This window comes from Eretmochelys imbricata, chromosome 25, assembly GCF_965152235.1.
Source record: "Eretmochelys imbricata isolate rEreImb1 chromosome 25, rEreImb1.hap1, whole genome shotgun sequence".
Lineage (NCBI taxonomy): Eukaryota > Metazoa > Chordata > Testudines > Cheloniidae > Eretmochelys > Eretmochelys imbricata.
The window spans coordinates 2,224,109-2,236,717 of record NC_135596.1 but is presented as its reverse complement, the minus strand read 5'-3'; the positions used below and the strand labels follow the sequence as shown (position 1 = coordinate 2,236,717).

Genomic DNA, 12,609 nt, shown 5'->3' with positions numbered 1-12,609 from the left:
CCACTTGTGCATCTGCCTGGAATCCCTGCTCAACCAACCCACAACTTCACTACGAGCTCCCGCTACATGTAAGCCATCTGAGTATAATACACCAATCACACAGTTTTATTGCCTCCTTGAAAAGAGAAGACAAAACAAGCTCCTCTCTGTCTGTTTACTTAATACATTGATGACATATTGTCCATAGGAACTTGGACTACTGAGTTCTGCATTTGTGGGAGATACAACTTGAGACCTAGAAGGACAGCTCTCAGACCTAACACATTTATATGTAAAAGGGATTCCTGGAGATTCTTAAGGCCTCAAATTAATAAACTGTTTAGATGTGCCCCCCAACCTAGTTTCATCAGACACTTCCAAAATATTACAGTAGGAGGAGCAGGGATGAATAAAAGTACTTTGAGAACATTCTCTGGCTTCAGCCAACCTGTTAAGAGATATTAAAAAAAAAAATTCAGAACAGCGATTGTCTTGAACATGCTGTGCATACTCGGTTTGATGTTTCCTGATACCCAGCGTTGAAGTGACCTCATTCTGGATCTGCAGTACATAATATGTTGTTGAGGTCAAAAGACCTATTAAAGTCAAGTAAATCATTTTCTGACAGGGCTACAGAAGTAGGCCCTGAATACTGAAGCACAGCTTCATGAACCCTCTCTGGAATCGAGGATTGCACCAATGTAGATGATTCTCTGTGATGGAGATAGAAGAGACTTCTTTTTGTTTATTAGAAGGCCAAGATTCTTGAACAGGCAGTAAGTGAACTGAATATTTCTCAATTCCTCTTTGAAGAAAGGTTTTAAGAGCCAATCATCTAATTATAGATAGATGAGCGCACACACACACACATCTTCTCAGATACTCTGCTACCACAGATAGGCATTTCGTAAAATCTCTGGGCTCAGTGGAGGAGCTGAATGGTAGGATTCTGCACGGAAAGTGGTCTCAACTGAGTGTGAAACAAAGATATTTTCAATGAGAAGGTCTTACAGAGATATGCAAGTAAGCACTTTCAAGATAGCAGTGAATTAATCTAAAGTAGAAAGGGAGGAGATAATTTATGCAAGAATTAGCATTCTAAATTGAAACCCTTGATACATCTGTTTAGATTCCTGACATCTAAAAATCACAGACCATGTCCTCTTTTAGGATCAGAAAACAGATATAAAAACCTATGTTCCTGGAACTTATTGGAAACTCTTCTACTGGGCCTGCTTGTAACAGAGTTTGTATTTCTGTCCTTAGTATCCTCTCATAAAAAGGGTCCCTGAAAAGAGAGGGGAGGTTGTATGGAGGAAGGGATTCGAATTGGATGGTATAACCTTCCTTTACTGTGTCCAAAGGTATGGAAAACTCTCACATCCTAGAAATGAGATAGACTGTCTCCTAAAATATGGGTAGAGCTCTCTAAGACAGGCTCACAGGTTTCAATCTTCATGTCAAGCCTGTGGTCTGACCATTATGCAATGAAGATGTAGCTGAAGAACTCTTTGGCTTCATCTGAGGTGTCATAGGATCTGTTCCTGTGTTACTGATGTCGCTGCTATGGGGACTGCTGTCTTCTTCGGGCATAATACGAAGAAGGTGGTAGATAGCACTGCATACCAGCATAGGAACGTAGGAGCAAGGAAATGTAGCAGATCCAAAGATCTAGAGATAGACTATGTCTCTTTCCTTTTCTAAAACTTTATCAGTTTTAGTCCTGAAGAGATGACTCACTTAAAAAAATAAAATAAAATTAAATGAAAAAAAAGTGCTCTATTCTAGACTGTCTCTATAGGTAATGATGAAGATCTTAAACATGCACGTCTACAGAGAGCTATCAATCTGGAAGCAGTGTCTGAACCATCAAAAGATGATGTGTGTGTATGTTCTGCAACATTATGATTTCCTTTATAATTGCATTAATTTTTGTTGGTGCTCTGGAAGATTTTTGATGGAAAGTGAAAAGTCTCTCAAAGATGAAATAGATATCTGGAAATCACTGTTTGGTAATTGGCCACTATCATATTTAAAGAAGCTGAAGAAAAATTTTCTTCCTACAGAGTCCAGAGTTTTCCCTTCTCTTTCATATGGAGTGGAATATACATGACCTGACTTAGAACTCTAGACTGCTGCCGCCACAACAAGTGAATTAGCTGGAAGGTGAACATGAAAGCAAGAAAACACTTCATATGGAATCCGGTATAATTTGTTAGCCTTCTTTGAAACTGGATGACATGAGGATGGATTCTGCTTTAGCTGTTTGCCGAAGTCCTTCTAGTATTGGCAGAGACACATTATTCCTTGTAGTGGAAAATAGGAGGTTGGCTGCTTCCAAAGATACTGATGGCCATTTTAAAACTTTGTCACCACTCTGTCCACTAGTCCATGGGACTGAGTAACATCCTCAGAAGGCGATGATGCCAAAGCAACACCCACATTCTCATCCAGGGAAGAATCGGCCTCCAATTCAAGCTCCTGTTGTTGAAATTAAAAAAAAAATAAAAATATCCTGTACCAAGGCAGGAAAGTGTTCAGGATCAGACTGTCTCAGAGCCATACATTTAGGTTCCCCTTCATCCAAAATTATAGAATCACAGGTTGCAAGGGACTGCCAGGGTCATCTAGTCTAACCCCCTGCAAAGGGGCAGTATTTGTTGTGTCTAAACCATCCAAGACAGATGGCTATCCAGCCTCCTCTTGAAAACCTCCAGTGAAGGAGCTTCCATGGTCTCCCTAGGCAGTCCGGTCCATCGTTCTACTGTTCCTACAGTTAAACAGGTTTCAGAGTAGTAGCTGTGTTAGTCTGTATCCACAAAAAGAAAAGGAGGACTCGTGGCACCTTAGAGACTAACAAATTTATTTGAGCATAAGCTTTCATGAGCTACAGCTCACTTCATCGGATGCATTCAGCGGAAAATACAGTGGAGAGATTTATATACACAGAGAACATGAAAGAATGAAACATACAAAACTAAGGGTGTTACCATACACACTGTAAGGAGAGTGATCAGATAAGGTGAGCTAATACCAGCAGGAGAGCTGGGGCGGGAGGGGGTGTGGACTTTTTGTAGCGATAATCAAGGTGGGCCATTTCCAGCAGTTGACAAGAACGTCTGAGGAACAGCAAGGGGGGAAATAGTTTTACTTTGTGTAATGACCCATCGACTCCCAGTCTTTATTCAAGCCTAAGTTAATTGTATAAACATGAATAAAGACTGGGAGTCGATGGGTCATTACACAAAGTAAAACTATTTCCCCCCCTGCTGTTCCTCAGACGTTCTTGTCAACTGCTGGAAATGGCCCACCTTGATTATCGCTACAAAAAGTCCACACCCCCTCCCACCCCCGCTCTCCTGCTGGTAATAGCTCACCTTATCTGATCACTCTCCTTACAGTGTGTATGGTAACACCCTTAGTTTTGTATGTTTCATTCTTTCATGTTCTCTATGTATATAAATCTCCCCACTGTATTTTCCACTGAATGCATCCGATGAAGTGAGCGTAGCTCACGAAAGCTTATGCTCAAATAAATTTGTTAGTCTCTAAGGTGCCACAAGTCCTCCTTTTCTTTTTACAGTTAAACAGTTTTTCCTAAGATTTAATCTAAACCTGCTATGCTGTAGTCTGAAACCATTGCCTCTTGTCCTGCCCTCTGTGCCAAGGAAGAACAACTTTTTCCCATCTTTTTTATGGTGGTCTTTCAGGTATTTGAAGACTGTTGAGGTCAGTTGTTCACTGTGTGTGTGTTCTCTCTGTGAGCTGCACTGGCTCTGGCCAACTGGTTTCTAAAGTAGGCTCCAATCCAACTGCCCAATAAGACCACAGACTCAGTTCTGTAATGAAGTCACTCAGCCAGGCTTATTGCCAATGAAGCAGTCCTAATGTCCTGGCTCAATGGTTACAGGTACACTAACATATGTATGCTTGTTGCAATGGACTCAGATCAGTGAATGGTGGGACTTTCCATTCATCCCTCGGCCGGACAAAGACACACTCTCTGTGACCCCTCTTTTATACACTGATAGGTGGAATTATACACTGACCCCTAACGAAGAGAGGGAAGAGCATCTTCGCAAGCAGGCTGGCTAACCTAGTGACGAGGGCTTTAAACTAGGTTCACCGGGGGAAGGAGACCAAAGCCCTGAGGTAAGTCGGAAAGTGGGATACCAGGAGGAAGCACGAGCAGGATGACGCGAGAGGGAGGAGCTCCTGCCTCATACTGAGAAAGAGGGACCATCAGCGAGTTATCTCAAGTCCCTATACACAAATGCAAGAAGCCTGGGAAACAAGCAGGGAGAACTGGAAGTCCTGGCACAGTCAAGGAATTATGACATGACTGGAACAACAGAGACTTGGTGGGATAACTCACATGACTGGAGTACTGTCATGGATGGATATAAACTGTTCAGGAAGGACAGGCAGGGCAGAAAAGGTGGGGGAGTTGCTCTGTATGTCAGAGAGCAGTATGACTGCTCAGAGCTCAAGTATGAAACTGCAGAAAAACCTGAGTCTCTGGGTTAAGTTTAGAAGTGTGAGCAACAAGGGTGATGTCGTGGTGAGAATCTGCTATAGATCACCGGACCAGGGGGATGACGTGGACGAGGCTTTCTTCCAGCAACTCACGGAAGCTACTGGATCACAGGCCCTGGTTCTCATGGGAGACTTCAATCACCCTGATATCTGCTGGGAGAGCAAAACAGCGGTGCACAGACAATCCAGGAAGTTTTTGGAAAGTGTAGAGGGCAATTTCCTGGTGCAAGTCCTGGAGGAACCAACTAGGGGCAGAGCTCTTCTTGACCTGCTGCTTACAAACCGGGAAGAATTAGTAGTGGAAGCAAAAGTGGATGGGAACCTGGGAGGCAGTGACCATGAGATGGTTGAGTTCAGGATCCTGACACAAGGAAGAAAGGAGAGCAGCAGAATATGGACACTGGACTTCAGAAAAGCAGACTTTGACTCCCTCAGGGAACTGATGGGCAGGATCCCCTGGGAGAATGAAGTGAGCTGTAGCTCACCAAAGCTTATACTCAAATAAATTTGTTAGTCTCTAAGGTGCCACAAGTTCTCCTTTTCTTGGCTGTATTTTAAAGAAGCCTTATTGAGGTTACACGGACAAACCATCCTGATGTGTAGAAAGAATAGTAAATATGGGAGGCGACCAGCTTGGAAATCAGGAAGGCCAAATCACACCTGGGAGTTGCAACTGGCAAGAGATGTTAAGAGTAACAAGAAGGGTTTCTTCAGGAATGTTAGCAACAAGAAGAAAGTCAAGGAAAGTGTGGGCCCCTTACTGAATGAGGGAGGCAAACTAGTGACAGAGGATGTGGAAAGAGCGAAGGTACTCAATGCTTTTTTTGCCTCTGTCTTCACGAACAAGGTCAGCTCCCAGACTACTGCACTGGGCAGCACAGCATGGGGAGAAGGTGACCAGCCCTCTGTGGAGAAAGAAGTGGTTCGGGACTATTTAGAAAAGCGGAACGAGCACAAATCCATGGGGCCGGATGCGCTGCATCTGAGAGTGCTAAAGGTGTTGGCGGATGTGATTGCAGAGCCATTGGGCATTATCTTTGAAAACTCTTGGCGATTGGGGGGAGGTCCCAGATGACTGGAAAAAGGCTAATGTAGTGTCCATCTTTAAAAAGAGGAAGGAGGAGGATCAGGGGAACTACAGGCCAGTCAGCTTCACCTCAGTCCCTGGAAAAATCATGGAACAGGTCCTCAAGGAATCAGTTCAGAAGCACTTAGAGGAGAGGAAAGTGATCAGGAACAGTCAGCATGGATTCACCAAGGGCAAGTCATGCCTGACTAATCTAATTGCCTTCTATGACAAGATAACTGGCTCTGTGGATGAGGGGAAAGCAGTGGACGTGTTATTCCTTGACTATAGCAAAGCTTTTGACATGGTCTCCCACAGTATTCTTGCCAGCAAGTTAAAGTAGTATGGGCTGGATGAATGGTGGATAGAAAGCTGGCTAGATCGTTGGGCTTGACAAAGCCCTGGCTGGGATGATTTAGTTGGGGATTGGTCCTGCTTTGAGCAGGGGGTTGGACTAGATGACCTCTTGAGGTCCCTTCCAACCCTGATATTCTATGATTCTATGATATACAAGTTATGTATTGCCCCTCTGAAGTGGTGAGTTACCACCCTTTACCTTGTACATGTTGGTTCAATCAAAACTTCTCTATCCATCACGCTGTCATGCTGATCTTATCTTTAGGAGGGGTCAGTATGTCCCTGTTATCTTTGGGGAGTGTGTTTATACCATACTTGGTATCAGTGTGTTCTGGTCCTACTCTCTGGAATGTGTTTACATGTGCCTAGCACTTCTCAGGAGAGTTCGTGTTTTTGCAATACCAGACCTATTCTTACCAGGTTCTGTGAACTTGCAAGCAGGCATGTTTTGTAACAGGGCCTGACTTCTGCTCACAGCCTGACTATTGCTAACTTTGCTTTATATCAGCTGGGTCTGATTAATTTAGTTCAGGCCTCCTACCAAGTCTCTTATACCAGGCCTCCATGTCTCAAATTTTCACTTTCTGCTACAACTATTAACATGTCCACTCTTAATCTCCTCTTTTCCAAAATAAACATAACCAGTTCCTTCAGGCTTTGCTATTATGGCTTGCATTCCATCCCTCTGATCATCTTTGTCTCTCACGTCTGGATCCTTTCCAGTTTCTCTACATCCTTTCTATATGTTGGTGACCAAAACTGGACACAGTACTCCACCTGAGGCCTAACCAGCGCCAAGTAGAGCGGTACAATCACCTCCCATGGCTTGCATGCTATCCCTCTGTTAATGCAACCTAAAATTGCATTTGCCTTTTTTTTTTTTTTTTTTTGGGCAACAGCATCACATTGTTGACTCATGTCGAGGTTGTGATCCACCACAACTCCCAGATCCCTCTCAAGACTACTGCTGTCAAGCCAGTTATCCCCCATTTTGTATGAGTGTATTTGGTTTTTCTTCCCTAAGTGTAGCAGCTTACATTTTGTCTTTGCTGAATTTCATTGTGCTGTCTATAGCCCAGTTCTCCAATCTATCAAGATGCCTCTGAATTTAGGTCTATCCTCCAAAGTGATGGTAACTGCCCCTAGCTTTGTCTCATCTGCAAATTTCATCAGTATGCTCTCTATTCCTACATCAGGTAATTACCACCACCAGACCCAGAACAGATCCCTGTGGAACCCCACTTGAGACCCCCCTCCCAACATCATTCCATTAATAGTTACTCGTTGTTTGCGGTTATTTAACCAATTATATATCTGCTTAACAGTAATTTTATCTAGCCTGCATTTCTGCAGCTTCCTTATCAGAATGTCATGTGGGACTGTGTCAAAAACCTTGCTGAACTCCAGGTATAATATGTCCACTGCATTGCCCCTATCCACCAAACCAGATACCTTGTCAAAAAAACAAATCATGCTGGTTTCACGGGATTTGTTCTTGGTAAATCCATGCTGGCTGCTTCTGATTACCCCTTTGTCCTCCAGGTATTCGCAAATTGGATGTCTTATACGTAGCTCTAGTACAAGGGTGGGCAAACTACGGGCCGCAGGCCACATCTGGCCTGCCAGCTGTTTGAATCTGGCCCTCGAGCTCCCGCTGGGGAGTGGGTCTGGAGCTTGCCCCGGACTGGCGCTCCACCGGAGAGCGGGGTTGGGGGCCACTCCGCGCGGCTCCCAGAAGCAGCAGCATGTTCCCCCTCTGGCTCCTATGTGCAGGGGAAGCCAGGGGGCTCCGCTCCACACGCTGCCCCCACAGCCCCCATTGTCTGGGAACCACGACCAATGCGAGCTGCAGGGGCAGTACCTGCAGATGGGGCAGCATGCAGCAGAGCCACCTGGCCATGCCTCCGAATAGGAGCTGGAGGGGGGACATGCCGCTGCTTCCGGGAGCTGCTTGAGGTAACTGCCGCCCAGAGCCACCCCCACCGCATCCCAACCCTATGCCACAGCCTTGATCCCCCTCCCGCCCTCAGAACTCCTCGGTCCCAGCCTGGAGCACCCTCCTACACCCCAAACCCCTCATCCCCAGTACCACCCCAGAGCCTCATCCAACCCCACCCCTCATCCAACCTCCCCCGCAACCCCCCAGCCTCAGCCCAGAGTGCCCTCCCGTACCTTGAACTCCTCATTTCTGGCCCCACCCCAGAGCCTGCGGCCCCAGCCAGAGCCCTCACCCCCTTCCACACCCCAACCCCAATTTTGTGAGCATTCATGGCACGCCATACAATTTCCAAACCCACATGTGGCCCCTGGGCCAAAAAGTTTGCCCACCCCTGCTCTAGTAGCTTCCCAGGTATCAAATTCAGGCTGACTGGCCTATAGTTCCCCGGTTCCTCCTTTTCCCCCTTTTAAAAGTAAATGCATAATGACAAAAAAGGGAAGGGAGCTAATTTCTGGATAATTTGCTAATTTGCTCTCTATAAATATATCAGACGGATAAATATCAGGGAAGGAGAGGAATTATTTAAGCTCAGCACCAATGTGGACACAAGAACAAATGGATATAAACTGGCCATCAGGAAGTTTAGACTTGAAATTAGATGAAGGTTTCTAACCATCAGAGGAGTGAAGTTCTGGAACAGCATTCCAAGGAAAGCAGTGGGGGGCAAAAGACCTATCTGGCTTCAAGATTAAGCTCGATGTCTAGTTGGCAGCCGTATCAAGTGGAGTGCTCCAAGGGTCGGTCTTGGGGCCAGTTTTGTTCAGCATCTTTATTAATGATCTAGATAATAGGATGAATTGCACCCTCAGCAAGTTCACAGATGACACTAAGCTGGGGGGAGTGGTAGATATGCTGGAGGGTAGGGATAGGGTCCAGTGTGACCTAGACAAATTGGAGGATTGGGCCAAAAGAAATCTGACGAGGTTCAAGAAGGACAAGTGCAGAGTCCTGCACTTATGACAGAAGAATCCCATGCACCGCTACAGGCTGGGGACCGACTAGCTAAGCAGTTCTGCAGAAAAGGATGTAGGGATTATAGTGGACAAGAAGCTGGATATGTGTCAAGAGTGTGCCCTTGTTGCCAAGAAGGCCAATGGCATTTTGGGCTGTATTAGTAGGAGCATTGCCAGCAGATCGAAGGAAGTGATTATTCCCCTCTATTCAGCACTGGTGAGTCCACACCTGGAGTACTGTGTCCAGTTTTGGTCCCTCCACTACAGAAGGGATGTGGACAAATTGGAGAGAGTCCAGCGGAGGGCAACAAAAATTATTAGAGGGCTGGGGCACATGACTTACGAGGAGAGGCTGAGGGAACTGGGGTTATTTAGTCTGCAGAAGAGAAGAGTGAGGGGGGATTTGATAGCAACCTTCAACTACCTGAAGTGGGGTTCCAAAGAGGATGGAACTAGGCTGTTCTCAGTGGTGGCAGATGACAGAATGAGGAGTAATGGTCTAAAGTTGCAGTGGGGGAGGTTTAGGTTGGATATTAGGAAACACTATTTCACTAGGAGGGTGGTGAAACATTGGAATGGGTTACCTTGGGAGGTGGTGGAATTTCCATTTTTAGAGGTTTTTAAGGTCAAGCTTGACAAAGCCCTGGTTGGGATGATTTAGTTGGTATTGGTCCTGCTTTGAGCAGGGGATTGGACTAGATGACCTCCTGAGGTCTCTTCCAACCCTGATATTCTATGATTCTCAGCAACATTCTACAGTCAAAGGTTTAATAAATGAGTTCAAGCATTTAAAATATAAGCATCTATAAAAACACTTTAAACGTGTATGGTACAGGAAATTGGGGTGGAGGGAAAAGCTGGGGCATTGGTTTAGTTAGCAGGGCTGATGAAGGAAACTGGGCAGTAAAGAATCTTGTTTCTCAGGCTCTCTATCTCTGCCCCTAAGAAATCCATAGCCAGGCTTTCTTTCAAGCTCTCTCTGTGCCCTTTTCCCTCTTCCCGAGCTTCCCACTAATCTAATAAATTTGGCCAGCAGAAGATGCAGTCAGACTGACCTTGTAAGGTCCACTGGACTCAGGATCCTCTGGTGAGCCGCACAACAGTTGCCACAGGCAGCAGGTGCCTCTTTCATAGAGAAGCTTCACTTCTCATGCGACATTTACATTAAAGCTTCCTACCCCTCTTGCCCCAACTTGCACACAGGGCAAAGAAAGGGAGACATCTGCAGGCAAAGCAGCACGAGAAACATATCTTCCAGCTCCGAGAAGATGGCCCCCTCCCTATCATACTGGCAAATCTATAGTTCATACAGGAGACCCAGCCCAGTAACCCTCACTAAATCACGTCACACTTAGGCTTCTGTCAGCAAACTTTAGCAGATTAGTCTGGTGCAGCTGGTGGTGTGTTGGGGTTGCAGCAGACACCAATGGGGAGGAGCATCACTTAGGAGACAGAATGGTTAGGGTCTATGTTACGAACAGAGACACCTGGGCAGTGGATCCAACCAGGCAGCCATTGAGGACAGAAGTCATCTGTAAGAAATGCACTGTTCTACTAGCATCTTTGAGGGGAAAAAAATCCATTCATTATGCCAAAAGGTACCTTCTTAATTAAGAATGCTTGGATTCAGTAAGCCTGCTTTACAATTCTTGATTGCTGTATGAGGAGGTATTTAAAATAAATGATGGGCTATTATCACTGATACAATCATATTTCTAATGAGTGCAATACAAATTGGTGCTTTTTAGAAAATACTTGTTTAAACAACATTCAAATGAGAACTTACAGAACTGCGACTGATCATTTAGATCACTGTCCAACTCACCTGGTCTTCATCATCAGAAGCTTTCTGTGTTGTGTTACTTAATGATTCTGATGTGGCTGCCACCGCAGAGTCTGGTAGGATGTTTACACCATTGGTCCCACTGCTGGGAACTGTAATGAGAAATGTTATATGCTGAAGATTTAGAGAGCCATCCAAAAGGATATTCAGCTTTCGAAAATAATGGAAAATTGCAGCTGGAAAATTTCCAACCCACTAGAGCCCCTAAGAAGCTTTAGAAGTCAGTAGCTATCCATTAAGAGTCCAACATCATTCATCTCCTACATTCCTAGAAGGCTAAAAAAAATCAATTTGGAACCATTATAAAATGTGTTTATAAAATGTTTAGTGTGAAAATTCTACATATTTAAATTCGACCTATGCTCTTCCTGAGTATTTTATAAGATCAGTTTCATAATGTATGTGCACTTAAAGTCTTATAAAATGAGGAAACGGTTTTACTAAGGCCCCAAATCGTGCAACTATGAAGCAAGTGCATGACTCAATTACTTAATGTGTTTTACTCAAAGTTAATTATATTTTACAACACCAGACTTCAGGGTCTGTGGCTATGAGACAAACATACTACTCAGGTGCTGGAGACAGATAATGCCTTACAGTTCACCCAGGACGCATTTACTATACAAACGCTGCATATCTCATTGTGTGTTGTTTCTTATGTGACAGTTGCATTTCACCCTAATGACTTCCAGGTTCCTTTGAAACAGAGGGAAATCTGGAAGACGTTAAACAAAGAAAAAGGTCACTCTGAGGAGAAACACAACTAACCTCAGAGTTACAGGTCCGTTGCCTTTTGGTTCTCTTTCCCAACATCACTATGCACACATGATCAAAGTGCAGGGAATATTATAGAGCAATAGAGGAATGTGATTTACCCATTTGTGAAAAAGCCTTAGGCTGTGGTGCTTGTAAAACAGCAGGCCGTAGTACACTTCGTTGCTGTTCCTTAGGTTTCTGGCTTGGGAGACCTAAAAATGAAAGCAAACTTTTCCAGCGCCCTCAAGTACATTAGCTGCAAAAATCAACATCTACTCAGTCTTCTCCTTAACTGTTTCTGAGACAACGCAAGATTGAAGTGGCACAAAGTTCAAATTATATCGTACTTGTCCCCTGGAAAAGACATTTTTCTGTTCCGTCCCCTTCCCTCCCCCCAAAAATTTTATTCAGAAAGGGTAACATTACTGTTTTGCTCCTAGTCTTTAAACAGTTTCTTAATGCATTCTCCATTTGCCCACCAAAAGTTACATTAAAAAATATTAAGACAGAATAAAAGCCAGAAAATTCAATTAAGAGTGAAGTGCAGAGAACTTGCAGTCCCAGCTGTATTTGAAAGCCATACCCAGCTCCACACACTAGGTCTTATCCTTCCCCCTGAATTCTCTTACAGGTTGTGGAGGGTGAAAAACTTTTCACGGCCTGTAAACTGAAACTTACTGAAAACACTAATCTAGCACGTTGTTCCATTTAATCCTGACCGGCTCTGGGGGGTCAAACTGATCATTTTAGAATTCTATAAAACAACACAATATGCTACAGTTCTTCCATTCACATTTGGACCTTAAAAAGTCTATTAGGAACCCCACCCCACCCCTCCCAACTGGATCAACTCCAGAAGTCTATGGAAATCCCTGATCATTTAGGGTTTCTCCTAGGAAGTAAAAAAAAAAAAGCAACACGTCGTCCATTAAAATGTTATGAAAAAATTGTCACCTTTAACATTAATATTTCACTTGTACTGAAAGTGAGTCATTTTCCAAAGTATCCAAAAAGATGTCCTGAATTTGGATAGAGGCTAAGGAGACTGCTAGATATACTGATTGCCTCCATCCTTGTACACATGCCCTAATTTTGATTTGTATAAATTGGCTTTTGAGCA

General features: G+C 44.3%; 1 protein-coding gene across 5 annotated transcripts in view; it reads right to left on the bottom strand.

Moving 5' to 3' along the window:
- Window positions 1–12,609, bottom strand: part of RANBP3 (RAN binding protein 3) — a 179,739-nt gene that overhangs the window by 67,468 nt on the left and 99,662 nt on the right. For all 5 annotated transcript variants that reach the window (XM_077842045.1, XM_077842046.1, XM_077842043.1 and 2 more), the window contains 2 exons: window positions 11,609–11,701; window positions 10,716–10,825 (listed from right to left, as the gene is read on the bottom strand). In XM_077842045.1, coding sequence (XP_077698171.1) covers window positions 10,716–10,825; window positions 11,609–11,701 — 203 coding nt within the window. The remainder of the gene's footprint in view (window positions 1–10,715; window positions 10,826–11,608; window positions 11,702–12,609) is intronic.